Here is a 26,890-nt window from a genome sequence, read left to right as displayed (position 1 = left end):
AGAAGACCATCTGAATATCAGGCCTTTTTTTATATATTTACAACCAATCACATCATATTCTGGGCGTGTTCAGTACAGAGTTCTTGCAGTATGAATATGAATTCAAACCATGCTTCACACACATTCATATTCTGTTGATAAATAACAAACAAACACTTTACAATTCATGAGAAATGAAAAATGACTGTATTATGGATATTAATTTTGATCTTCAGCACCATGTGTAAGTAATTTTATCAAATTATTCCCATCTTGTTTGATATATTACTCTATATGCAGATGTCCTTTCTAAAGTAAAGTCATCTGAATTACATTCATTACCTAATTAATGTTTTTGTTTTTTTAGATACAGTTCAGATTGATAGACACTGGGTAACTGCACAATCCCCCACTGACCCATCAGTTTATCAGCCTGATAAAGAGCTCAGTGTGAATATCGGAGACTCGGCTACTCTGCAGTGTTGTATTTTAGAAAAAGAAGTTGGATTGATGGTCTGGTTTAAGCAACCAAACAGAAAAAAACCTCAGATTATAGTAACAGTATTTAAAAGTAGTGGAGAAGCGTTTCACAATGGATTCCAAAAGTCTCGTTTCCAAATAGAAAGATCTTCAGACTGCTTCAATATGATCATTTTAAACATCATTCAGTCCGATGAAGCCATGTACTACTGTGCACTCACAAGACCCAACATTGTGTTTGGAGATGGAACTTATTTAAAAATTAAAGGTAGGATTCTAAGTTAAAATGTTTAAGCTCCTGGTTTAATATAGTGATATTTTCCTTTATTATCATTAACATGTTCAACCTGGAAGACAAATAGTAGTGAAGTAGTGAAATGCCAACTGTGTTTCTTTCCAAACACATCATGATAAATGTTTATAGGTGAGCATGTTACTATTGCATCAGAAACATCTAAACCAGCTCTGAGTGATAATTCAGTGGTGTGTGAACCAACACCGCATGGAAACAACACTGACATGAACACACAAGAAAACACAGGTAAGATATTATATAATTCACAATTAATTAATTAATGATAATGAATTAATCCTTAATTTATAAGCTTAATTTGCCTAGAAAATCATTTCTACTGATATAAATATCTTGTGCTAAAATCATATCTCTACATTGGACAGTGATCGGTTTGAGAACGGCTTTGGGTTTGTGCGCACTTCTGATTTTCTGTCTCACTTATTTCATACTGATGAGATGTGCTAAACGTAAGTGATTGTGTCATCAGATAATAATTACAGTTACTTTTATTTTTTAAGAAAAACACTAATTATTATGTTTCTGTGTTCATAGAAAACACTTTTACAGTAGGGAACACTTTTCCAGGAACAAGGCAGGTATGTAACCCCCCCCCCCCTCAAAAAAAAAGACATAATGATATGTATAAAAGGAATTCTGTTCCTTCTATACATATCACTATGTCTCCTTTCTTTATTATGAGTCTCATTACAAATTTTCCTACTTTTGAAATGTTGTTGCAACATTCAGATGATTTTCCTCATAATGTTCTAGATGTAATTTTTTTTACAGTGAGTTTGTGAAGATTTGCACAACAATCCCAAGCTTTTATTTTGATGGTTTTCTTGTTTTGTGTAGTTAGTGTATAATGTAGTTACCCACATTGTATAGTTATTACTCTGATCTGGACTTCTTCTTCTTCTTGTTCTTCTTCTTCTTCTTCTTCTGCAGGATTCTGAAGCTGAAACACTGAATTATGAATTCTCCATGAGCTCATCAGATGAGTGTCTGTACTCCGACGTGAATACCACTGTAAGATATGATATAGTTGTTTTATAACACAGGTGATACTATCATATGGCAAAAAACAGTGAAAACATCTTCACTATATGCTCATTTATTCCATATTGTGTAATTATGTATAAAATGTGTAGGATTATTTGGAAAGGATTGTTAAGAAAATTCTTAATATAAGACTTGAAATTGTCTTATATTAACTGAAAGATGCATATATTTCTAAGAGTAAAATTCTATGCAATAGAAAATACATTATATATGTATACATGTGTTTAAACTCTTTATTTATTTATTTTTTTTATTTTTTGTTTGTTTGTCCACTTTTGTTTATTTTAAGTGTCTGTGAGGAAACTTCCTTCTATCCCCTTTTATGACAGATTTTTTGTTGTTGATGTTTTCTTCTCTGTTTGATTAAAACAAACAATAAAGAATAAAAGTTGCTTGTGTGCTATATTTCCTGTCAGCAGTGTTTTAGACTCGGGTATCCTTTGTGACCTAGCGAGTCAGTATTGATGTACTCATTGAAAGACACTTCAAAGCACTTTTGAATGTTGCACAAAATAATCCGTAAATGTAAAAGGTCAAGGGTCTGAGGCCATGTACTGCCATTATTGAATATATTGATGATGTCTTGAGGAATCTTTTAGGAGTTTGGGGGATGGAAGGGTCCAAGGATGGGCCACAGTTTGGGGAAGTTTTATATACAGTATCTCACAGAAGTGAGTACACCCCTGACATTTTTGTAAATGTTTTATTATATCTTTTCATGTGACAACACTGAAGAAACGCCCCTCTGCTCCAATGTACAGTAGTGAGTGTCCAGCCTGTATAACAGTGCAAATTTGCTGTCCCCTCAAAATAACTCAACACACAGCCATTAATGTCTAAACCGTTGGCAACAAAAGTGACTACACCCCTAACTGGAAATGTCCAAATTGGGCCCAATTAGCCATTTACCCTCCCCGGTGTCATGTGACTTGTTAGTGTTACAAGGTCTCAGGTGTGAATGGGGAGCAGGTGTATTAAATTTGGTTTTCTCGCTCTCACACACTCATACTCATAGACACACTCACAGACTCATACTGGTCACTGGAAGTTCAACATGGCACCTCATGGCAAAGAACTCTCTGAGGACCTGAAAAAAAGAATTGTTGCTCTACATAAAGATGGCCTAGGCTATAAGAAGGTTGCCAAGACCCTGAAACTGAGCTGCAGCACGGTGGGCAAGACCATACAGCGGTTTTACAGGACAGGTTCCACTCAAGAATCCATTCTTTCCATGAATCTGGTGCCCTGAACACTTCACCCTAGTGAATCATCAGACAACAAAGAAAAATAATTCCAGCAACTTAGCTATAAAAATGATTGTGAGGTCCGGGGTTTCCAATTCACACCGCATTCAACAATCATTTATTTATTAATTATGGAATTTTTTGGTGGTTTCTCACTATACACATATGAAAACGTTGATCATACAATTTATACTATATTATTATAAATATATGATACCAATTAAATGAAGTTATATATTATAAAATAAGTGCAGTATATGGAAATTATTCCATAGAAAGGTTTAAATAAGCATTTCAAAATAAGTGGTTGTGGTGGGTGAAGAAGAAGCTGTTAGAGAGTCTGTTGGTTGTGGCTCACATGCTGCAGTACCTCTCACCAGATGCTAGTAGGCAGAAGAGACTGCGTTTAGGATGAACAACGAAGGCTTTGGTTTCTCTGCATGATTCTCTTTTACAGTGCTGGAGGTAGATTATTGATAAGGGTGTTAGTGATATGCCAGTGATGCTATAAACGGGATGGTGTCTCGAGTTCCACAGAAAGCCCTGATGTAATTGGAATGGGGACTGGGCCCACTGAGATCCACCATCAGGACAGAGGTCTTTAGCAAGCAATTTGACACTGACTTAACCCCATAGTGAATATTGAACTGCTGGTACACTTTTAAAAATAAAAGAACCTTAAATGGTTCTTCGATATTGTGTACGGTTCTATGAAGTACCTTTAATATCTATGGAAATTTCCTATTGTGAAAAAGGTTCTTTGTAGTGGAAAAAGGTTCTTTGGTCTACACAAATGTTTATGGCACTATTATTGAAGTGCTCTTTGGGGAACTAAAAATTGTTCTTCTACGGCATCACCGTGAAAGCCACTTTTTGTGTTGTTGTGAGTGTAGAAGCAACTCCTCCTGGATCCATTATCCAACTTATGTCCATCAAACAGACTTCTGCCATGGAAGAGAACATCCAAAGGGCCTCAGGCAGGGGTCCATTCGACACGCCACATCACCTGCACCTGTTGGATGGAGGATTGGGATGATGGGTTTGCAGCAATGCACTGAAAATTGTGAACAAAACTAGGTCACTAAAAATCCAAGTACCCTGTAAACTTTAGTAATACAACTGCCTGTAATAGGGCAACATTTGAATGTATTGTGCCCTCCTTTGACCCAGATGGTCCTTTCTTTAAGAGTGCAGTTAAAATAAACACCAATGAGATGTTAGTGTGTAGGACACATGAATGTACAAGTAAACCACAATTTCCATTTTCACATGACATGACATGTCTGCAGCAACAAAACACAAATATGGAAATATGTGGTGTAGATGTAGGTAGATGTATGTAGTATGTCTTCTCATACGTGCTTTCAAATTCTGGGGCGTGTTCTAAGCAGCCTGCCTGTAGCGTAAATATAAATTTCAAAGCACGCTTCAAGGGCATTCATATAATGTTCATAAACGAGATAAGAACAAAGTGGAATTACTAATAAATTGAAAATGTCTGGCTTCTGGATCTTATTTGTGACCTTCTGCACCATGTGTAAGTATGAGCAAATTATTTCTATCTTGCAATTTTATGTAGAAGGAGCTCCAAATACTAATCCGATTTTAATAAAACTTTTTGTATAATAATATCTGAATTACATTTTCCACCTAATGAATGTATTTTTTTCTAGATACAGACCAACCTGGTAGACGCTGGGTTACTGCACAATCCACAGAGTCATCAGTTCATCAGCCTGATAAAGAGCTCATTGTGGATATCGGAGACTCGGCTACTCTGCGGTGTTGTATTTCTGAAAGAGACTTTGGTCACATGGCGTGGATTAAGCAAATAAAAGGAAAAAAACTTCAGCTTATAGTTGATTTCTTTGAGACTGCTGGAGAAACATTTCACACTGGATTCAATAAGTCTCGTTTCCAAATAAAACGATTTTCAAACTGCTTCAGTATGACCATTTTAAACATCACTCAGTCTGATGAAGCCGTGTACTTCTGTGCAATCACGTTCCCAAACACTGTGTTTGGAGATGGAACTTATTTAAAAGTTGAAGGTAAGATTTCCACTAAATTTTTACTAAGCTTCTGGATTAATGTGGTGATATGTTCCTTATTTCCATTAACATGTTCAACCTGCAAGACAAATAATAAAGATGAAGTGAAATGCTAAATGTGTTTTCCTAAAGAACACTGCATTACAGACGTTTTTGTAAGTGAATCATGATAAATTTTCATGAGTCAGCATGTTAATATTCCATCAGAAACATCTAAACCAGCTTTGAATGATAATTCAGTGATGTGTGAAGCAACACTGCATGGAAACAACACTAACATGAACACACAAGACAAAACAGGTGAGATGTGTTTATATGTCACTATTAATTGATTATCCTAAATCTGTAATGTAAAATTAACTTAGAAAATCATTTGTACTGATTTAAATATAATGTGGTGAAATAACAGTATCAGAAATAATTAGATCTCTACATTGGACAGTGATCGGTTTGGGAACGGCTTTGGGTTTGTGCGCACTTCTGATTTTCTGTCTCACTTATTTCATACTGAGGAGAATAATTAATGACAATTATAGATGTAAGTACTTTTTGATTTAAAAAAATAATACATTTAACTGTATTTCTGTCAAAAAAGACTAATACATGTGTTCCTGTATTTATAGTAAGTGCTTCTTTCGAAAACTGTCCAGAAATGAGGCTGGTACGTGTGCATGAACATATTGGATTGATTTTATACCATTAATTTACCCATGTATGGGTAATTATCTGTTCTAAATGTAATTAGTACTGTCAGGTTACTGAGCTTTGCACAATAATTCCATGCTTTTATTTTGATGATGCTCTAGTGTGCACTTAATTTGTAGGTGCAGTTGCCCATATTGTGTGGTTATTAACTTGAGCTGGATTTCTTATTGTTTTTTTCCCCCAGTCTCTTTCTTTTTCTTTTTCTTCTGCTTAGTAGCAGTAGTACTAATATTATTGCTTATTTCAGGTATCTGAAGCAGAAACTCTGAATTATGCAGTTGTCCAATTCTCCAAAAGAAAAGCCAAAGATGAAAAAAGGAAAACTGGCTCCTCAGATAATTGTGTGTATGCTGATGTGAAAAAAAGCTGTAACGTAAATGATTTATAACATATGACACTAATATACTATTAGTTAAAATATTTTAGTGAATGTAAATATCTTTTCCGCCATATCATTATGAGATGATGTTAACTAAAATGTTGTTGTGTAAAATATTATTTAAAAAAAAAATTGCTATTTTGTTCTTTAATTGTTGTTTATTTACTTTTTCACCTCATTTGTATGGTTCACTTTTGCTGAAGACATTTCAGTAAAAAAGTAACAAAACTTTCTCTTGAACATTATACTGAAGCTTCTAAAACACATTTCATCCATATTCTCCTATAAACATTTTATGGTGACTCCAACAAGAAAGATGAATCCTTCTAGAAATGGAGAAATTATCATTTATTGTGCATTTCTGTTCACTCTACATGCAACTTCATCACTTATTTATTGACCATCTAGTTTCTTACTGAATTCTCACTACAACTATATAAACTGTAATATATTATGGATTTTTACCCTTAGATTATAAAAAAACAAATTTCAATTAAAGTTTATGCAACAAACAAAATAAGCTAAGTGTGTTTGAAGCTATTTAATTCAACTCCAGTAACCTTCATGTCTTAATCTTGCATCACCTCAGAGTTAACAGGCCACAGAAATTAATAAAAAAAAATTCTAAATGAAGCAGTGCAATAAAAGCAAAATGTAGTATATTTGGGTGGTGCAATGTCAAGACAACACACATTCACAGGCAGTAAAAGTGTTATAGCAAAGGAACTGGAGGGTATGTCCACAGAGTACCATCATCAAGTAAGAAAGGTTCCACCATTATTCCACTAAACATGCAGTGGGTTTATACTATCAACCTGCTGCCTGGGGCTCCTGCTCCTACACCCTAGATCCTACATTCTGTCCATTAAGGTGTCTGCTGCTATGAAAGAGTACATCAAGAAAGGCCCTAGACAGGGGGAGGTTTGATGCTAAGCTGCTAACTATGTCAATAGACAAAAAGGACAGAGGATTGGTGTCATGTATTCATTACTAGATTGAACCAGGTCACTAAGAAATTTGACTATCCCTTGTCTTGGTAAAGACCACAATTAAACTATTATGTGGAGCCCAAGACCTCAACAGACTTGACTTCTGGAGTTCATACAATATCTTATGCATCCAGAAAGGGATGAGTGGAAGACAGGCAATATATTTTCTACAGCCATCAGTCACTATGACTAAGTGATGACTATATATAGTTTGACCATATGTAGCAAGAATATGATAACATGATGCAAGGTAACATGAGTACCATGCAAAATCACACAAATGTCAGTACTTCCTTTGGTTCACACAAAGTATTACTGGAGATTCATCAGGAACTTCAGCCCTATGGCCCCAATTGTCACCTCCCCAATCAAGTGTACTTCATGTTGACTTAACTAGTTACCTGTTGTGGAAGAGGTACCACTTCTGTTCCCATTGTTCCAGGCCTGTGAGGAAGTCGCAGCAGTGCATGAATGATTCTGATGGAGTGGTAAAGTGTGGAAGAGACAAATGTTTTAACACCTTTCGACTATTAAATATATAAAATAGACCCAAGGGATTTATACTTTTTCTGGCTTAGCTTTAGCAAGTCTGTTATGTCACAATTTAATTCTATATTCAGGTTTCATGCATATTGTTAAATGTATCTGTAAGGACACACTCGAGGCAGGCGTAGTAGAATCCATAAGCAGATCTTTAATTCAAAAAACGCAGGCAAAACGGTGTGAAATAGCAAAAGGGCCAAAAACCGGAACACACTCGAAACTGAAACCAATAACACTAAACTGAGACTTGTGGTCGAACTGGAACAGGCAAGGATCATACACATAGAAATCAGAGGATCAATATGGCTTGGTATGCAATAGAGAGAGAATGATACTTCACAGAGTACAAAGAGAGTCATGCTGCTTAAATACCCGAGTGTACCGGAAATGAGTTCATGTTGTCAATACTTGGGCGATGGTTCTCTCTGGTGTTCCGGTTCTGCATGTGCCATGACAGAACCCCCACCTCTATGAACACCTCTCGGTGTTCAGTGACGCGGGAGCTCTCGTGGGCGAGGAGCGGGTCTGTTCGGGAAGTTCCGGTGAAACTCCTCTGTGAGTGAGGGATCGAGAATGTCAGAGGCATTTACCCAGCAGCGTTCCTCTGGGCCATACCCCTCCCAGTCCACTAGATATTGGAGATGGCCTCTTCTACGGTGAGAGTTGATGATGGTGTGTACCTGATAGGCTAGGGAGCCGTCGATGTCCAGTGGAGGGGGTGGTTCTGTGGCGGCAGGGTTGGGAATTCGAAGTTCATGGAAGGGTTTCAGTAGAGATACATGGAAGGTGGGAGAAATGTGATAGGAAGCAGGCAGTTCTAGGCGGTATGACACTGGGTTCACCTGGCGTATGATCTTAAATGAACCTAGGACTAAGCATATGGCATGGAAGTTTTAACCTTAGGTTCTGTGTTGAGAGCCACACCTTCTGACCCACATGGTAGGCTGGGTGAGGATGCCCCCAATGGTTTTCTTGGATCTCCTGACGCCAGATAGCCCTCTGGAGGCGCACATGAGCTCTCTCCCAGACCTCTTGGCTGCGTCTTGACCAGTTGTCCACCACTGGCATGTCAGAGGGTTCCCCGGACCACGGAAATAGTGGAGGTTGATAGCCAAGCACACATTGGAAGGGGGTTAAGCTGGTGGAGGAGTGGCGTAAAGAGTTCTGGGCGTATTCGGCCCAGGGAAGAAACTCACTCTAACGCTGCTGTTCACAGCTGCAATAGGTCCTTAGAAATCTCCCCAGTTCTTGATTGAGCCATTCCGCTTGGCCATTGGATTGGGGATGATATCCTCAGCTGAGGCTGACGTTGATGCCAAGTTGTCTGCAGAACTCTGACCACACTCTCGAGGTGAATTGCCTGCCTCGGTCTGAGATGATGTCTTCGGGGAGGCCAAAGTTCTGGAAGACATTCTCCAAGATGGTGCCTGGGCGGTTTCCATAGCTGTGGGTAAACCTTTCAAGGGGATCAGTTTGCAGGCCTTGGAGAACCGGTTTATCATGACCATGACTGTGGTAAAACCCCAAGACTCTGGGAGGTCCATTAGGAAATCCACAGATAAGTGAGACCAGGGACAACGTGGGATTGGTATTGGTTCTAAAATACCTTCTGGTAGCTGGTGGCTCATACGTGATTGTGCACAGGCAGAACAAGATCAGACATATTCCTCAACGTCATGGCTTAGTGAAGGCCACCAGAATCTTTGGTGTAGCAGCTGGATGGTTCTGCTGATGCCAGGATGTCCTGAGCTGGGGCTTTCGTGGGTCCACTGTAGTACTCTCTGGTGGAGGCCTAAGGGAACATAGAGCTTACTGGTGGACAGGTTGGGGTGGAGCTTCGGTCGAATGGCTTCATTCTATTTCCTCCACTATGTTCCAGTGAACTGGGGCGACGAGGAAGGACGGTGGGAGGATCGTTTCCGGGCATGTTGGTGGTTCGAGGGTCTCGTGAAGGCGTGATAGGGCATCTGTTTTCCCGTTCTTGGAACCAGGACGATAGGAAACAGAGAATCTGAATCGTGTGAAAAACAGAGCCCACCTGGCTTGGCGAGGGTTGAGGCATTTCGCTTCTCGGAGATATGTGAGATTCCGGTGATCTGTGAGGACCAGGAACGGATGGTGGGCCCAAGGCTGCCTTTATAGATAACAGCTCCTGATCCCCCACGTCATAGTTGTTTTCCACTGGCGTGAGTTTACGGGAGAAAAAGGCACACTTTCCATAACCTGGTTGACACTGGGAAAGGACCGCCTCAATACCACAGTTCGACGTGTCCACCTCCACCACAAATGGCAGCCCGGGGTTAGGATGGCAGAGTATAGGGCAGATGAGAAGCTGTGCTTGAGTCTTTGAAACGCCCCTTGCGGTTGATCAGTCCATTTAAGTTTCTTGGGCTTGCCTCTCAGCAGGGAAGTCAATGGGCTGGCAATGGCACTGTAATTCCTAATAAAGTGTGTGTAGAAATTCACAAACCCCAGGAAACGTTGAAGTTCTTTTTGATGGTGGACATGATGGTGGATACTTTAGCTTGGTCCATCTCCACCCCCGTATGCAAGATCACGTGCCCCAGGTTATAGAACGTCGATGAAACTCCAGTTTCACGCTCCAGTTTCACATAGAGATTGTGTTCTGCTAGGCATTGTAGGACTGCATGCACATGTGAAATATGTTGTTCTCGGTTGGCGGAGTAGATTAGGATGTCATCAATGTATGCGATAACAAATTTATGGAGCATGTCTCAAAGTACCTCGTTAATCAGTGACTGGAAGACGGCGGGAGCATCACATCAGCGAGGTAGATCACTGCAGGACTTAAAGATCTTACTGAAGTAGATCAAATATCATAATAATGAATATGTACAGAACAAATGATACAATGGTTATTAATGTAGGAATAAAAGTGATCAATGCTTTGAGCAATGATTTACATATTTATAACAACTGACCATGTTAACAATTTAAAATTGAATAGCTAAAGAGAAAAATTACAAATGACTTGAAATTAATTATTTTTTTTTTACTGACCATATTCTAAAAAGTTCTCCAGCTATATTCACGTCCCATTCCCAGAAACAATCTTCCCACACAGGGCCACAGCGCAGTAGTAAGTTCCAGTATCATTGAGGCTGAGGATGTTCTTGGTGAAGTTGTACACACAGGTGTGTGTAGAGGAGCTGCTCTCACACTGATGGCTGCTGTTGTGATGAGTGTAAAATGAGTGTAAATGATTGTGTGAAAATGAGTGTAAATGATTGATATAGAAAACTACCATGGGCACTAACACATGGTAGCCCCTGAGCAGTCGGAGAAAGTGTTTCAATGCTAGAAACACGGCCCAAATCTCCAGGAAATTTATGTGCCATGAGAGATGAGGGCCCTCCCAGAGACCCTTGGTAGGTCAGCCATCCAAGACTGCTCCCCAGCCTGAAAGTGAGTCTACGAAAAGAGTCTTGCAATGATGACGCGCCCTCAGAGTGGACCCAAGGTCAGGAACTGGGGTGTTTTCCACATAAGAAGGTTACAAAGCTCACAGCATGGAACCCTTATGACCTTGAAGGGATGGCTGCAGGAATGAACACCTGCACCCCTGAGCCAGAGCTAGAAGAGCCTCATGTGAAGCTGACACAAAGGGATAATGTTGGCTGCTGCTGCCATGAGGCCAAGCACTCTCTGCGTCTCGGTGATAGAAAGGCTTAGGACTAGAAGAATACCAGAACAGGAGACAGACATGCATGCATCCTACCCCCAAGAAGGTGGTTCAAAATTAAACACAGCCACCCATCTTTGTTGGGGACAACATAATACCAGCTGTAAAAGCCTGAGTCTCGTTCTCGGAACATGTTCTATGGCCCCTTTCCTCAGAAGTGAGAGAAGTTTCTCTTGGAGGAACGTGGTTTGATGTTCGGCAACGACAGTGGGCAAAACACTCTGAAATGGAGGGGGACAGTAGGTAAAATGGATATGTACCCTTGTCCTACGGCATTTAGGACCCAATGATGATGGTGCCCTAAAACAGCGAGCGTGCAGACCCAGACCAAGGGGACAGATTTCTGCAGCAAAAGAAAACAAAGGGTGTGCTCTAACGACCCCCAAAATGTTAGAGGTGGCGAGGCAGAAGGTAGGGGAAACCGCAAATAATTAGAGGTGGCCATGGAAAAAAAATATGAGCAGAATAAGGATTCCCCCAAGACCTTGATACTTCAGCATGGAGGTTTTTAGCAACAGTGTGCATTACAACCTTGAGGAGCTCCTCAAATGCCACTGATTGCAGTAAGCTTAGCCGTGCCACGAGGAACAGAAGCTTGGCTGGAAAATACAGCTAAGCGGGATCAGAGCATGTGAAGAGGAAGCCTGTGAGAGAATTAACTGCACACAGGTACTTTGTTAATTGCTTTTCTCCTGTAGTGGAGTTTGTGGACATTTTGTGAGCTTTAAAATGGAGAAAAACCCAAAACATACTATAAGAAAGCTGAATAGCCAAAGAGTTTTTCTTTTATATGCACAATGTTTTCGTTTCTGGTCTCCCAGAAGTGTAATGTAAGATACTTCAGACTTCCTTCTTCTCACGATTAAACCACAGACTCCTCCCACTTACACACACAAAGAAGACATCAGTATAGACATACGATTTACTCTAGTTATATTACTGATTAACATTTTTTTTACTCTAAAGATGCAATAACATTCTTTGGAAAGAACAGAAGAGCAGGGACAAGAATAATCTCTTGATGGAAGGCTTTGCTGAGATCCTTCTTGGCACCAGTGCGAGATGATTATTATAGAAAACTGACAGGACAATGTGGTGTGAAAATTTTAAAGATTATATTACAAGTAAAAGAACATAGAAACAGGTGCTGTGTGGATGGGGGCAGAGTTATCCTGGAAGAGTTCATGCCCATCAGGATAGAAACTTCTCATCATAAGATAAAGGTTTTCACGAAGAAGCTTATTTTTGCATTGATATTTTTATATAAGGAGATTGGTGGAGGCAAACCATGCCAGAAAAATAAGTAAATGTCTCTCATAGAACAAAAAATCCATATGATTTAGATCACAGAAACATTAAAGCAGATCAAACAGACTAACCATTTCATACACAATTAAATTAAAGATTATTTTAGTGAGTAATGGTGGAAGTTTTCACTTCAGAGTACACGCTGTCTTGAGATCGACCTCGGTTTCCTCTCACTCGTTTAGTTTTCCTTTCATTAAAATGTAAGGCAGCGTAATTCAGCTCTATGGCATCACAAGCCTGTGGAAATGAAGATAAAATAAGAACACCTTACAAGAATAAAAGGCTAACTTTTTTATTAAACAACATAACTGAAACAATATACAAATACACGTGAACGTTATGATTATTGAATTGTACATTCAAGAACTCAATAGATCAGTTTAAACATTTATGTTTTGTTCTAAATTTAAATGGAAATCATTTAAATTATATTAGATGAGATTATATTCTTCAGTCACTTTCTGTAGCAAGTGAACCAGTACCTGAGTGTTGGTCTCCTCAGTGTTTATCACAGCACCATGCTGACTCTCTAAAAAAGTTGAGATCATGTAATGAAGATTTTCTTCTATAAAATTCTATAAAAATTTTCTTCTACAATATGACTCATTCTGACCAAAGATCTGACACTGCTAACATTTACCTTATTCTAGTTTAACATGATGGACCCAAATAAAATAATTATATTAACTGAATCAGAATGGTAAATAACTGCTGAGGACATTTTTATATACTCTATGTATTGAATATAAATGCACACAATTATATTGAACACTCACCTGTGTTGTGTTGTTGACAGTTTTTCCTTTTACAGAGTAAAACAGTTTGAACAGATATCACAATCCCGCACATTACCAACGCTGTTCCCAGACAGATCACCACAGGATTATAAGGCATTGCTTTAAGAGACAAAAACAATCATCAAATTATTATCTGCATATGAAATTGTAATATGATCACCAAGAAAAAAATAGAATTTCACATAACATAATAATGACAAACATAAATGCTTTTCTTGTTATAAACCCCAAGTAATAATATAATATTCTCAAATTATTCACCAACCAGAGTTCTCCAGCTGTACTCGTGTCCCGTTCCCAATTATGATCTTCCCACACAGGGCCACAGCGCAGTAGTAAGTTCCAGTATCATTGAGGCTGAGGATGTTCTTGGTGAAGCTGTACACACAGGTGTGTGTAGAAGAGCCGCTCTCACACTGATGGCTGCTGTTGTGATGAGTGTAAATGATTTGAGGATGGGATTGTGGTGGAGCAGCTCTGAACCAGAGCACTTGGAGTTCTGCTGCTCTGCTCTCAGAGAGAACCGAGCACTGCAGAGTCACTGAGGCTCCTGCAGGAACCGAGTCTGACACACCTCGCTGCCACACCGACACTTTTACCTCTCCGTCTTCTGTTCAGTGCGATATAGACAGCGTGAGGTCTGACCAAATTTTTTCTTCTCTCTACTTTAGTGTTCATCACTCACGTATACTGCGTTATTGTATATATACAGTATATATGTGTATGATTCAGCATGCTATTAAAATTCTTTGGCTGTCTCTGGCTGTAATGTGATAATCATTTTATGATCCAAAAGAAGAAACTGAGCTTAAAACAGTAATCTTAAGCATTTACACATGATGTTGAGCTTATTTATAAAATGTAAAATCTAACATCTTTTTCCATACTATTGTATTTTTACACGGTACATAAAATTGCTGCGTTATAGTGTAATAATTATTTAATACGGATTAAAGAAATGTTTAACGGGAACAAGATAAAGGAGTCCAAAATGCTTCCCAAACCTAACATTCTTTTGGGTTTGGAAGATAATGTTTTTTTTTTTGTTTTTTTTCAATAATGAGGTCTTGATTGTGTTTCTATGAATTCATGACAGTGTCTAAATTCATTTTAAGTAAATATAATGAAGAAAAAAAAGGGATAGGTTTTTAAGATTAAGCTAATACATTTTTAAATACCTCATAAAATAATTTTACATAAAAATAATTTCAGTGCTAAGAATTATTAAGGTAAATTCTTACCTTTCACTGCTAAAAATGTTCCTTTTCCAAACACTATTGTAATAATTTTTAATCCACAGTAATACACGGCTTCGTCTGATGGTTCCACGTTAGAAATTTTTAAATTGCAGCTTCCTTTTAAATTCTCAACAGTAAACCTTGGCGATTTAAACTCATCTTCAAAAACGTGATTTTGTACTAATTTCTGAACTGTGACCATTACACAAGGCTCTTGTCCTGGTGCTTGTTTGTACCAAATGATAGCATCTGTGTTTCCTTCATTCGTTCGAAAGCACTGTAGAGTCACGTTATCACCCGAAGCAGCAGTGATCAAGGTGTTCGGCTGATAGACAGCGTTTATTTGTAAAGAATCTAATGTGAGGAGACACAAAACAACAAAAAAAACATCAATTAAAAAAAAATCTTTTAAGACTCATTAAAATGCTGTATGGCATCGCTGATTAGACATTCAACCTCTAGAAACAGTTCAGATAGCAAACCTTAGTGAGATTTTAAGTTACTAAATGTTCCTAGACTGGCCATATCAATTACTTCCAATTTTGTCAGTAATATTTATTTGTTTGTAATTTTTAAGAAAATTTGTAATACAAATGCTGTTATATTTATCTAAAACCATAATCACTCACCAGTCTGACTAAAAAGCACCACTGTAATCCACATCAGCATCACCATCTTAAACCCCAGGTTTGTTCATGATCATGTTCTTTCAACAAACTGAGCCTGAGGGGTGTTACTGAGAGTTTAAAACATCTGGAGGCTCAGCCCCCTGACCTCAAAGCTCTCTATGTGAAATCCAAGCCTTGTTGCCTCCAAGGAAGAAATCACTGATAAAAAACAATAAGTACAAGTACTGTCTCTGTTATGTATGTTATGTATGTGTATAGTTGGCCTTGGAAAATCTTCCCATGGTGAACTTTTGACATTTGCCTCTATATACTGTATAGCACTATATATAGATCTGCAAACTACTATATTTCCATTGAGTATGTAGCTCAACCACAAGTCTGCTTAGCTCCAAAAAGGGAAAATGCACTGTAATGTAATGGACAGCATACTGTAAAACATGACCCCATTAAATTATGTGAAATTATTTCTCTTACTTCTGTTTAACTCCAACGGTCAGGACAAGTTTTGGACACAAAGTTAGTTTTCACATCTCACAACTTATTACATCTTGATAAGTTTTAATAAATGAAACTTAAAGTATCCCATTGTATTGACTTCATGGCCGAGCAGCTGCATCCAAGCCATACATCACCAAGTGCAATGCAAAGCATCGGATGCAGTGGTGTAAAGCACGCCGCCACTGGACTCTAGAGCAGTGGAGACGCGTTCTCTGGAGTGACGAATCGCGCTTCTCCATCTGGCAATCTGATGGACGAGTCTGGGTTTGGCGGTTGCCAGGAGAACGGTACTTGTCTGACTGCATTGTGCCAAGTGTAAAGTTTGGTGGAGGGGGGATTATGGTGTGGGGTTGTTTTTCAGGAGCTGGGCTTGGCCCCTTAGTTCCAGTGAAAGGAACTCTGAATGCTTCAGCATACCAAGACATTTTGGACAATTCCATGCTCCCAACTTTGTGGGAACAGTTTGGAGCTGGCCCCTTCCTCTTCCAACATGACTGTGCACCAGTGCACAAAGCAAGGTCCATAAAGACATGGATGACAGAGTCTGGTGTGGATGAACTTGACTGGCCTGCACAGAGTCCTGACCTCAACCCGATAGAACACCTTTGGGATGAATTAGAGCGGAGACCTTCTCGTCCAACATCAGTGTGTGACCTCACAAATGCGCTTCTGGAAGAATGGTCAAAAATTCCCATAAACACACTCCTAAACCTTGTGGACAGCCTTCCCAGAAGAGTTGAAGCTGTTATAGCTGCAAAGGGTGGAACGTCATATTAAACCCTATGGATTAGGAATGGGATGTCACTTAAGTTCATATGCGAGTCAAGGCAGGTGAGCGAATACTTTTGGCAATATAGTGTATGTATATATATATATATATATGAGTCATCCATCACAGGTTCAAAAAAATACATTTTTGTGTCATCTGGTGGTCAAAGATCCTCCTCCCCCTGAATAGTTAGGATTTAGGGAGAGTTGTTAGGATGTAATGACCCCAGAGAAAGAAGAGTAGGAAGAAAGTATGAAGTAGGGATAATGATCAGAGGATCAGTGGATATGTAGTCCACCCCAAAGACTGGACACCAAAACACATGAAGAACATGGTCCAGTGCAGTGAAAAGTGTTTAGCTCTATATTGGCCAAAACAACCATGATATAGTAATATTCTCTAATCGTTATGCGTGATACTTTCTCTTTTTCTGATCTTTATACCCTATACGCTCCTTTTTCTGGGGTTGTTACATCCTAATGACTCTCTCCACTGACCCTAGAGGATACAAATTTCTGGAATCCTGCCAACCTCCCTCAGACTGAAGGAACTGCTCTGATGATTAGTGAGACGTTTCGATCTAACAAGAAGGAAGTCCAGTTGACAATGACTCAATTTCCAGATAACTGCACCTGGGTGACTAAGAAACACATATTTGTGTCACTAAATATCACCCCTATTAACTATTTGGAATATTTATTCACATGAGACATTCAGCAGGAAGGAAAACCAAAATTTATTGTAGACAATGGGAAGAATAATATTGCCCCATTCATTTTCTTTATTTTCAGTGATAATGTAATATTGACTGATAAGGTCACTTTGAGAGTACAACCCAGTTGCACTAAGTAGAAATGGGAAGTAAATTATTCATTAGAATAAATACATTTAAATAATATCAATGTCCTGAAGGTTTTCCTGTCATTATCAAGGAGGCAAATTAACCAAAATTTTTGTATTTGCTAATTTAATGCTCAACGCTCTCCCCTTCCATGATACTCATTTGAAAGCAAAATTGTGAGCAAAGAAAAATGACAATTAGATAGATAAAATTAGTGTTTTCCTGAGATTGATGAACTAATACTTTGTGTAATTATATTTTTTCTTCAAATTCAGCTATAATTCTGTAAATCACATCATTATCATGTGACCACCAGACAAAAAAATTACCTCATACTGCTTCCTTTCTGTCAGGCTGCATCACACTTCAACATCACTGATTATTTTACACACAACATCATGTGTTTTATTACTTAGATAATATGTCAGATTTTCTGTTTTTGTTAAAAAAACAACAAAATTACACGCCTGTACAATCATTATAAAATGATATTTCCACAGTAATAATTAAATCTGATAACAGAAATAATGACACTGAATCAGTTTAGAGATCAAATCTAAGTTATTGAAAGACCTCGTACATCAGAATATATGATATCTTGAGTTTGTTTCTTGACTCTTCCTCTTTTGGCTCTCCTCTCATTGAAACGTATGGCAGCGTAATTCACCTCCACAGTGTCACAGTCCTGTAGGAACAGATCTGAGATTACAAATGACATATTTGATATCTGAATTTTGACTTTTATTGCAAAACCTAATTGCTTATTAATGGAAAACATCATGCATTTACATATCCTGAATATTTACCTGATTGAGAGTCTTGTCTGTCACAGAACCTGGTTTTAATCTCACTGTAGAGAAGAAAATTGACATTTGTTTTGAAGGAATCTGCATGGTGAGACTTTTCATCTGCAGTTAATTTGTTAGTTGTTATTTTCAGAACGTTTTATTAACTTAATTAAAGAAAAAAAGAAGCAATGTTTAGGAGGGATTGTTTTTAGCTGCTATAGTATAAGTGATAATACAGATTAACTTTATTTTCTGGACATTCTACAACATTAAATTTAACTATAATTGAATAAAGACAAATAAATAAATAAATAAATAAATAAATAAATAAATAAATATAGATTAATGGATATTTCTAATAAACTGGTGACTAATTGTATACAATATAAATATTATAAGATTTGTAATAATATATGTACTTTAAGAAGTCAAAATGCAGATTTACCTTTGTGTTGTTCATCGTTTCTCCCTTCACAGCTTAAGATAAAGATCAAAGCAAAGATCACAACCACACACACTGCTAAAGCTACAGCGAGGTAGATCACTACAGGACCCAGAGATCTTTCTGTCACACAATAAACATCACAAAATAAACACTTCTATAACATGTAGACATGAAAGAAACTGTAAAAATAAGAGAGTTAATATGCTGTAAAAAAACAAAAAGTGAAGACGATTGCACCAGTATTTATTAAACAAGTTAAAAGATCTCTTCTGTATTATTGATAAAACCTCAAACTCCTTACCCAGCTGTACTTGTGTCCCGTTCCCAAATATGATCTTCCCACACAGGGCCACAGCGCAGTAGTAAGTTCCAGTATCATTGAGGCTGAGGATGTTCTTGGTGAAGTTGTACACACAGGTGTGTGTAGAAGAGCCGCTCTCACACTGATGGCTGCTGTTGTGATGAGTGTAAATGATTTGAGGATGGGATTGTGGTGGAGCAGCTCTGAACCAGAGCACTTGGAGTTCTGCTGCTCTGCTCTCAGAGAGAACCGAGCACTGCAGAGTCACTGAGGCTCCTGCAGGAACCGGGTCCATCACGCTGCGCTGCCACACCATGACATTTACATCTTCATTACCTGTTCATTGTGGTCCATGAATTATATCACATTATATCATATTTTAATCATTATGAAGATGATTAGTAACTACAAGAAAAATTGTAAAATTATATGCACTGAGAGATACAATATGTGATGAGTTCAATAAAGAACTCTAGATCCATGATACATAATATCTACAGAATCTCTGTCATCTGGTCAGTGTGATATAGACAGACTGAGAGCTTAATTTGATTCTTGCTTTCCTTAAACCCATATAATACATCTAATACACATTTCAGAAAGCCCCTGCTGTCAATTATAGCACTTTATAACACAGCACAGTTGCTTCCTAAATCTGATTGATTTGTAGGTTGTGGATTAAAGACAATAATTTAAGAAATAATACATGCACAACTACATGTACTGAGAGACACCGACTCTGCCGCAGGAACGGGGACCAGCATGGCAAAGTAAAAAGCTTATACATAATCAATATTTTTAAAAAATCTATGAAGAATTAAGTATACATACGTCATTAATTTATATATTGATCTTGATTTTCACAGGTTAACAAAGGAAAAGGAAAATCAGCGGCATAAAATTTCTCACCTAGTTGAACCATGTGGTGTCTAATGAAGAAAAGGAAATGAGTCGACTAAAGAAAATAGTTTTTAAATGTATCTTTAAAAAAAAAAAAAAATCATGACATACTGTTTAAGCAATACTTGAAGCTTTTTTCGGCTTAGAAAATAATACTCATCTTTCTTTTTTATTTATTAATACATTTGTTGACTTTATTAGAAGGACAAATATATATTCAACTATAACAGTAATTAAAACTAATTAAATGATATGTGCACATTGAAATTCTTACCTTTCACTGATAAATATGTTCCTTTTCCAAATTCTTTTACATAGCTTAGAATACCACAGTAATACATGGCTTCATCTGATGCTTCCACATTCGCAATTTTTAAATGGCAGCTCGTTTTTTCTTTCTCGATAGTGAATTTTGGTGGCTGGAACTCATCTTCGTAAGTGGGTTCATGATGGACTTTGACAATTACCCAAGGCTCATGACCGATTTTTTGCTTAAACCAATAAATGGCTTCTGTAACTTTCTCTCCCAGTCGAAAGCAGTGCAGAGTCACGTTTTCACCAACATGGGCAGTGATAATTGGGTTTGGCTGATTGACGAGGTTTGTCTGTGCAGAATCTGCTGTTAAAAGTTATAGAACAAAACATCTAACTTAGATTTGAGCAAGATTTAAAATAATAATAATAATAAAACAATCAATCAGTTATAATGTGTATTTATGTCTGTGATCCTATGTGATACCATGATTAACAACCATGAAAACCATCCACACTTACCAAGTTTATTATAAAGCACGACTGTAATCCATATCAGCATCAGCATCCTCAGCCTGAGGTCTGTGTACAGCATGTCTCCTCTCTTGCTAAACCTTTTGTTAAGGTCAAACTGAGCACATCTCATTCTGTGGCAAAGATTTATGACGTGAAACTCTGATGTCACAGAATGTTCCACATACCATCTAGACTACCAAGCTAAGAGCAGTAAATAACTGACTGAGGCTCCTCCTCACACTTTTCTGAACCTTTAAATAGGAATTTAAACTTTTTAACAACAGGAAAAAAAGGAAATAAGCTGCACAACCTTTTCTGAGAAGGTGTGTTTTTGGTGGCAGGCTTTTAAGAAATTCATTCATCTATTTATTTTTTTTCTGTTAAGGAACATGAATATTTAGTAAGATGTCTAAACAGCATTTCCAAGCAAATCTGTTATTTTCTAGCAAGGCACATGGAATTGCAAAACCCTAGATCCTAAAAGACCCAAAAAACTGTTTCATAATGGTGTGGTTTTGTAAGAAAAAGCTCTGCCTCTCGCTGTACTGTAGTCTTCATTATTCTAGGTACCAATAAAGAGCCTGCAGCTTAATTGTTCGGCCTACACAATGATATATTGTCAATGGTCTTTTTTTTATTTATGAATGAGATTAATACTAAACATAGCATTATGAGTAAGATCATGACACTTTTAAATACTATTTTCCAGAAGTAAGAAATAAAACATAATTACACAAAAAATCCACAATAGTCTGGTGTGATGGTGGCCAATATGAAGCAAAATTTGAGTTATTGCAGAAATTTGACCACAGACTAGTTTTTTTTTATTAATTTTTGAGCAATATATGATATTTAACCATTTATAGTTACATCTAATGAAAAAATGTAACTACACACACACACACACACACCAAGGGGTGGGGGTTGGGGGCGGTGGGTAGGGCTCTAGGCTTTTCTCTAGATGTTGGGGCATGGCTGTGGGGATTTGTGTTCATACATCAACAAAAGCATTAGTGAGATCAGGCACTGATGTTGGGGCGGTGAGGAGGTCTGGGGTGCAGTCAGTGTTCCATCCCAAAGGGGGTGAGTCAGAGTCAGGGCTCTGTGCAGGACACTCGAGTTCTTCCTCTCCAACCTTAACCTCTACACCATGTCTTCATGAAGCTTAGGGGCTTTGTGCACAGGGGCATTGTCATGCTGGAACACTGTTTGAACCTCTTTGTTATAGTCAAGTGAAATCTTAAATTTACAGTCAACAAAGACATTTTGTACAATTGTGTGCTTTTGAACGGTTTTGGAGAACATATGGCCTGTATAATGTGTGCTTAATTAATAATTATACTTCAAACGAAAGCAGGGCAGGAAAGAAAGTAAAATTGATAGCAAGAATGTAGTAAAACATATTTGAATAATAATCTTAAAATACAAGGTTTCAACAACATAAATTTGTACATTGGGTCACTTGATTAATGATTAGTCATTTTTTTATTATGAGAAATCATGAAAGAGCAGAATTAACAATACTTAATCATATTATATATCAAATCTAAGTTATAGAAAGACCTCGCACATCAGAATAAATAATATGTTGAGGTTGTTTCTTGACTCTTCCTCTTTCGGTTCTCCTCTCATTGAAATGTAAGGCAGCGTAATTCAGTTCCTCTTTGTCACGGTCCTGTAGGAACGGATGTTTATCATTAAATCATTAATTGCTTATTCATTAATAACATCATGCTTTCACATATCCTGAACATTTACCTGATTGCGAGTCTTGTCTGTCACAGAACCTTGTTTTAATCTCGCTGTAGAGAAGAAAATTCATATTTTATGATTGGACCTCTATAGTGAGACTGACCTCTCATCTGCAGTCACATTTTTTTGTGTTATTAACTTTAATGGAGATTTTTTTCTCTATAGAAAAGTAGTCTCTAGAAAGATAAAACTTTACAAAGTTTTCGATCAAAGTTAATAACATTCTTGGGAGGGAATGAATGTTATAGCTGATAAAATGTAAGTGATAACACAAAATAACTCCTTTTTTTTTTATCATTCACAGCATTAAATGTAACCATAAGTGAATAAAAAGTATGATTTAATTTAAAAATAAAAATAGGTCTGCCAATTTACTGTGGTATAAGCAAGACAAAAACTCCAGGATGTGGTGTTATAAGACAATAATTTAATATCCTTAATAATATTCATAATGCAGACTTACCACTGTGTTGTTCACCTGTGCTCCTTTTACGGTTTAGGGCAACGATCAAAGCGAAGATCACAACCACAGACACTGCCAAAGCTACAGTGAGGAAGATCACTGCAGGATCCGGAGATCTCACTGTCACACAGTAAACATCACAATATAAACACTGCTACAATATGTGACTATTTTAGTAATGTTTTACACGTTTACAGCTTCAACTTATCATAAGTAGTTAAAGAAATCAGAAAACAAGCAAATTCTGGGAACATGAATCATAAATTGGGTGGATTACATGGATTATAATTTAACCAGGAATTTCTGCCACATCTACTACACAGCCCTGACTAATAAACATTTATACTATAATCTGTTTCCCTATGAATTCAGATGTTCTATGTTACACCAACACATTTCTTCAAAACGGAAATGTGAGCAAACAATGATTTGAGAACTTATTGCATGGTCCAGTACAAGGCACAGAATTTATAGATTAATAACTGTTATGTAGTCTGGAATAAACAAATAAATAAAATAAATAAATAAATAAATACTTCTTACCCAGCTGTACTTGTGTCCCGTTCCCAAATACGATCTTCCCACACAGGGCCACAGCGCAGTAGTAAGTTCCAGTATCACTGAGGCTGAGGATGTTCTTGGTGAAGTTGTACACACAGGTGTGTGTAGAAGAGCCGCTCTCACACTGATGGCTGCTGTTGTGATGAGTGTAAATGATTTGAGGATGGGATTGTGGTGCAGCAGCTCTGAACCAGAGCACTTGGAGTTCTGCTGCTCTGCTCTCAGAGAGAACCGAGCACTGCAGAGTCACTGAGGCTCCTGCAGGAACCGGGTCTAACACTCTATGCTGCCTCACTGTGACATTTACATCTTCATTACCTGGTCAGTGCGATATAGACAGAGTGAGTCTTAGTTTGAAACTTTATAATAAAGGTCCATGAATTATAATCACACCATTTCATATTTCAATCATTATATAGATTTGAAACCACGAAAAAACCCCACAAAAATACAGTATGTGACTCTCTTAGATGAACCAAGTTCAATATCGCACTCTAGATCCGTGATACGTAACATTTATAGTACATTCTTTTTTAATTAAAGTATACAAATACACGTTTTTATATGTACATAGACACAAATAAGAATGCTGTTTAAATTGTACTGAAATTACATCAACATACTTTATTGTTTGAGCTTATTAAGGTGAAATAACCAAGTCTTTTATCTCTATGAAAACAAAGGAAATTAAGACAAAAATTCTGCATTAAGGAATTCATGATGTTTTACTGTATTTTTTAATAAAATTACGCATCAGCATTGTAGGACACACGGTTTATCTAAATGTATGAATAGAATAATAATATAACACTCGAATTCATTAATAAGAAAATTTAATTCATACAGAAGCCCCGAACTTTAAACATTAAGTTTGATTTAATTCTGACTTAATATTTCCAGAAATCAGTGTAATTTGGACTTAATATTAAATACCCTGCAATCAGTACCTATGACTAAATTATGGATATCAGCTTATCATTTTCATTTTGTATGCTGCTTCCCTGACTGTAAGTAAGTAAGACGTTGCTGTAATGAAATTTAGCTCATGTTTACAGTATCTGATGATGGTACTTCACATAAATTCATCCAAGTTTGGTCAAACATCTTGAAACAGCAACATAATATCTTGAAACAAGAAGTTATTAAGTCAGAATAAGATATTATACAGGATATACAGAATAAGGTATTACGTGAAACATTGTGATTACTGTCACATTGTGAAATCATGTCACAACTTTTACACATTGAAAAATTCTTACCTCTGACTGCTAAAAATGTTCCATTTCCAAACCTCGTTAAAAATTTTCTATATCCACAGTAATACATGGCTTCATCTGATGGTTCCACGTGAGCGATTTTTAAATGGTATTTCCTTTTTTCTTTATTGATGTTGAATTTCGGTGGCTTGAACTCATTTTCATAACTGGATTCATGTTGGACTGCGACTATTATGCGAGGCTCGTGTCCGATTTTTTGCTGATACCAAATGATGTATCCAGAGATATCATTTTCCAGTGTAAAGCAGCGCAGAGTCACGTTATCACCAACATCAGCAGCGATCAGTGGGTCAGGCTGAGAGATATCATTGTTCTCTGTAGAATCTAATATCAAGAAATTAAGAATGAAACATGAACAAATGCACCTAAACTTACTAAAACTATAATATCATAGATATAAATAAAAAATAGTAGAGGTTTAGTGCACTCACTGGTTTTAAATGTATAAATGTTTTCTGGCACTTTAGAAAGTTTTCATCGTGGTGGAACGCTAATATTGTGGCTAACATCAAATAAAATTTAAATGAAATATTAGCAAGCTACACGCATTGTGCTTAATAACCATTAAACTTCCCAGTATAACCAGGACTGAAATCAGCTATATCGTTCTAATGTAAGTTAATATTGTTAAACACTTAACAATAAAATTTCATGGTAAAATAACTTGTTTAGGAAGAAAATTAAGAAGAAATAGGCTGGATTTTAGATTAAGTGGCCTTAATAAAATCTCATGAGATCTTGTTACTATTTATTAGTGATTTAATAAAAAAATCTGGTCGAAGCTTATAAAACCAAACTGAATTTGATCTTACAGTATAAAAACGTTTTATCTCTGTAAAACGTTTGTTAAAAATTATTAATAACTTAATAAATTATTTTTCTGAACTGTACATCTTGTTGGATACATGTACATTTCAGTACTTGCGATTTTTACGAGACGGAAGGTCAAACTTTGATGCCCTTGTAATAACCTTCTTTGAACTGTAGATTATTTGTGTCATTTGTGTCATTACGGAAACCTATTTATAATCAAAAACATACAAAACCGTGGACACTTACCAGTTTTATTAAAAAGTATCACTATAATCCAGATCATCAGCAGCAGCAGCTTCAGTCTGTGGTCTGGGTAAAGCATGTCTCCTCTTTCTCAACATGTCACTTTGTGGCAAAATTGATAGTGACCTCACAGACTTCCAGTGTATTAGTACACATACCAGAAAGCTGTCAGGAGACTGTGGCTCCTCCTCATACCTTTTTGTAGAAACCTTTTTCCACTTCAAATAGGAAATGAAACATCAACAAGAAAAAAAAAAAAACTAAAGGAAGGTAAGGAGGTGATGAGCTACCACATAGAAAGTAGTACACTGTGTATACAAAAGCATGTTGCACTTGACCATTACACCCATATGCATTTCTTGAACATTGCAGTTATTCTCCCCGTTTCTAGGAAGGCTTTCTGTGGTTTTTGGAACATCACTGTTGGTATTTCCACAGGAGTATTAGTGAGGTCAGGTAGTGTGGTCTTCTGAGAAAACCTGGTGCACAGTAAACCCTCCAAATCATCTCCAAGATGTTGAGGTTATGGCCCTGAGGAGGCTGTTTGAGTTTTTCCACAGTTTGGCCTACACAATGGCATTATTATACAATAAGAATAAGCTTGGGTCTCTTATTTCTAGTGAGAGAAAATGTCAATACTACGGTATACAAGGATGTTCTATACAATTGTGTTCCTCCAAGTTTGAGACATCAGTTTGGGGGAAAAACCACATGGTCAGGTGTCCACAAGCAGAAAGTGTTTCAAACAGTGTCTGTTTTAGGAAGATCACTTGAAGAACTCTTTAACTACAAGCCATTGAACTACAAAGCTCCCTTTTTCCTAACTGACCTCTTTCTTTCACTAATAGTGTAATGGTTTCAGGATAACTAGTATGTTAATAATTACTTGAATCTGATATATGAAGATGAAGCTAGGAGGCAGCGATGGCAGGACAAGAGCCTTTACTGAATTTTAATGAGACATAAAGCTACTTGTGGAGTTTATGGTGAAGCACAACTGGGTTAGAGCATGATTAAAGCTAAAAAGTGTGTTACTCAAGATACTGAAAAAAATCAAGTATAATCATTT

The 26,890-nt window shown here is 37.2% G+C and overlaps 4 protein-coding genes and 1 gene segment (V, D, J or C); 2 read left to right on the top strand and 3 right to left on the bottom strand.

Annotated features, from left to right (window-relative positions):
• Positions 1–77: 77 nt before the first annotated feature.
• On the top strand, positions 78–2,009 carry LOC131357751 (T-cell receptor alpha chain V region RL-5-like). The segment is given in 6 exon segments: positions 78–223; positions 347–727; positions 908–1,000; positions 1,138–1,221; positions 1,307–1,350; positions 1,703–2,009. Coding segments are annotated over 6 exon segments (753 nt in total).
• A 2,500-nt stretch (positions 2,010–4,509) lies between these two features.
• LOC131357750 (uncharacterized) lies at positions 4,510–6,656 on the top strand. Of its 2 annotated transcripts, none has more exons than XM_058397021.1 (6): positions 4,510–4,597; positions 4,734–5,111; positions 5,319–5,411; positions 5,554–5,649; positions 5,735–5,772; positions 6,064–6,656. In XM_058397021.1, the coding sequence occupies exons 1-6, from the start codon at positions 4,555–4,557 to the stop codon at positions 6,202–6,204; spliced, it is 789 nt and encodes a 262-aa protein (XP_058253004.1). In that variant the 5' UTR covers positions 4,510–4,554; the 3' UTR covers positions 6,205–6,656. The 2 variants fall into 2 exon arrangements, with proteins under 2 accessions (XP_058253004.1, XP_058253005.1); XM_058397022.1 differs by having other exon boundaries at positions 4,514–4,597; positions 4,740–5,111.
• A 5,781-nt stretch (positions 6,657–12,437) lies between these two features.
• On the bottom strand, positions 12,438–15,482 carry LOC131357739 (immunoglobulin kappa light chain-like). Its single transcript, XM_058397001.1, has 6 exons — positions 15,403–15,482; positions 14,777–15,127; positions 13,801–14,145; positions 13,515–13,634; positions 13,221–13,267; positions 12,438–12,975 (listed from the first exon to the last, which is right to left on the bottom strand). Exons 1-6 carry the CDS (start codon positions 15,446–15,448, stop codon positions 12,841–12,843), a joined length of 1,044 nt encoding a protein of 347 aa, XP_058252984.1. The 5' UTR covers positions 15,449–15,482; the 3' UTR covers positions 12,438–12,840.
• A 1,969-nt stretch (positions 15,483–17,451) lies between these two features.
• On the bottom strand, positions 17,452–21,060 carry LOC131357735 (uncharacterized). Of its 2 annotated transcripts, none has more exons than XM_058396995.1 (6): positions 20,719–21,060; positions 20,219–20,563; positions 19,045–19,380; positions 18,744–18,863; positions 18,317–18,360; positions 17,452–18,195 (listed from the first exon to the last, which is right to left on the bottom strand). In XM_058396995.1, exons 1-6 carry the CDS (start codon positions 20,840–20,842, stop codon positions 18,067–18,069), a joined length of 1,098 nt encoding a protein of 365 aa, XP_058252978.1. In that variant the 5' UTR covers positions 20,843–21,060; the 3' UTR covers positions 17,452–18,066. The 2 variants fall into 2 exon arrangements, with proteins under 2 accessions (XP_058252978.1, XP_058252979.1); XM_058396996.1 differs by having other exon boundaries at positions 20,219–20,560.
• A 578-nt stretch (positions 21,061–21,638) lies between these two features.
• LOC131357737 (uncharacterized) lies at positions 21,639–25,954 on the bottom strand. Its single transcript, XM_058396998.1, has 6 exons — positions 25,825–25,954; positions 24,748–25,089; positions 23,471–23,806; positions 22,928–23,047; positions 22,471–22,514; positions 21,639–22,387 (listed from the first exon to the last, which is right to left on the bottom strand). The coding sequence occupies exons 1-6, from the start codon at positions 25,898–25,900 to the stop codon at positions 22,259–22,261; spliced, it is 1,047 nt and encodes a 348-aa protein (XP_058252981.1). The 5' UTR covers positions 25,901–25,954; the 3' UTR covers positions 21,639–22,258.
• Positions 25,955–26,890: the final 936 nt, after the last annotated feature.

The sequence above is a fragment of the Hemibagrus wyckioides genome, linkage group LG08 (assembly GCF_019097595.1).
Source record: "Hemibagrus wyckioides isolate EC202008001 linkage group LG08, SWU_Hwy_1.0, whole genome shotgun sequence".
NCBI classification, from domain to species: Eukaryota; Metazoa; Chordata; class Actinopteri; order Siluriformes; family Bagridae; genus Hemibagrus; species Hemibagrus wyckioides.
Note: the sequence above shows the minus strand (reverse complement) of the source record. Positions and strands in the feature narration are given on the sequence as shown.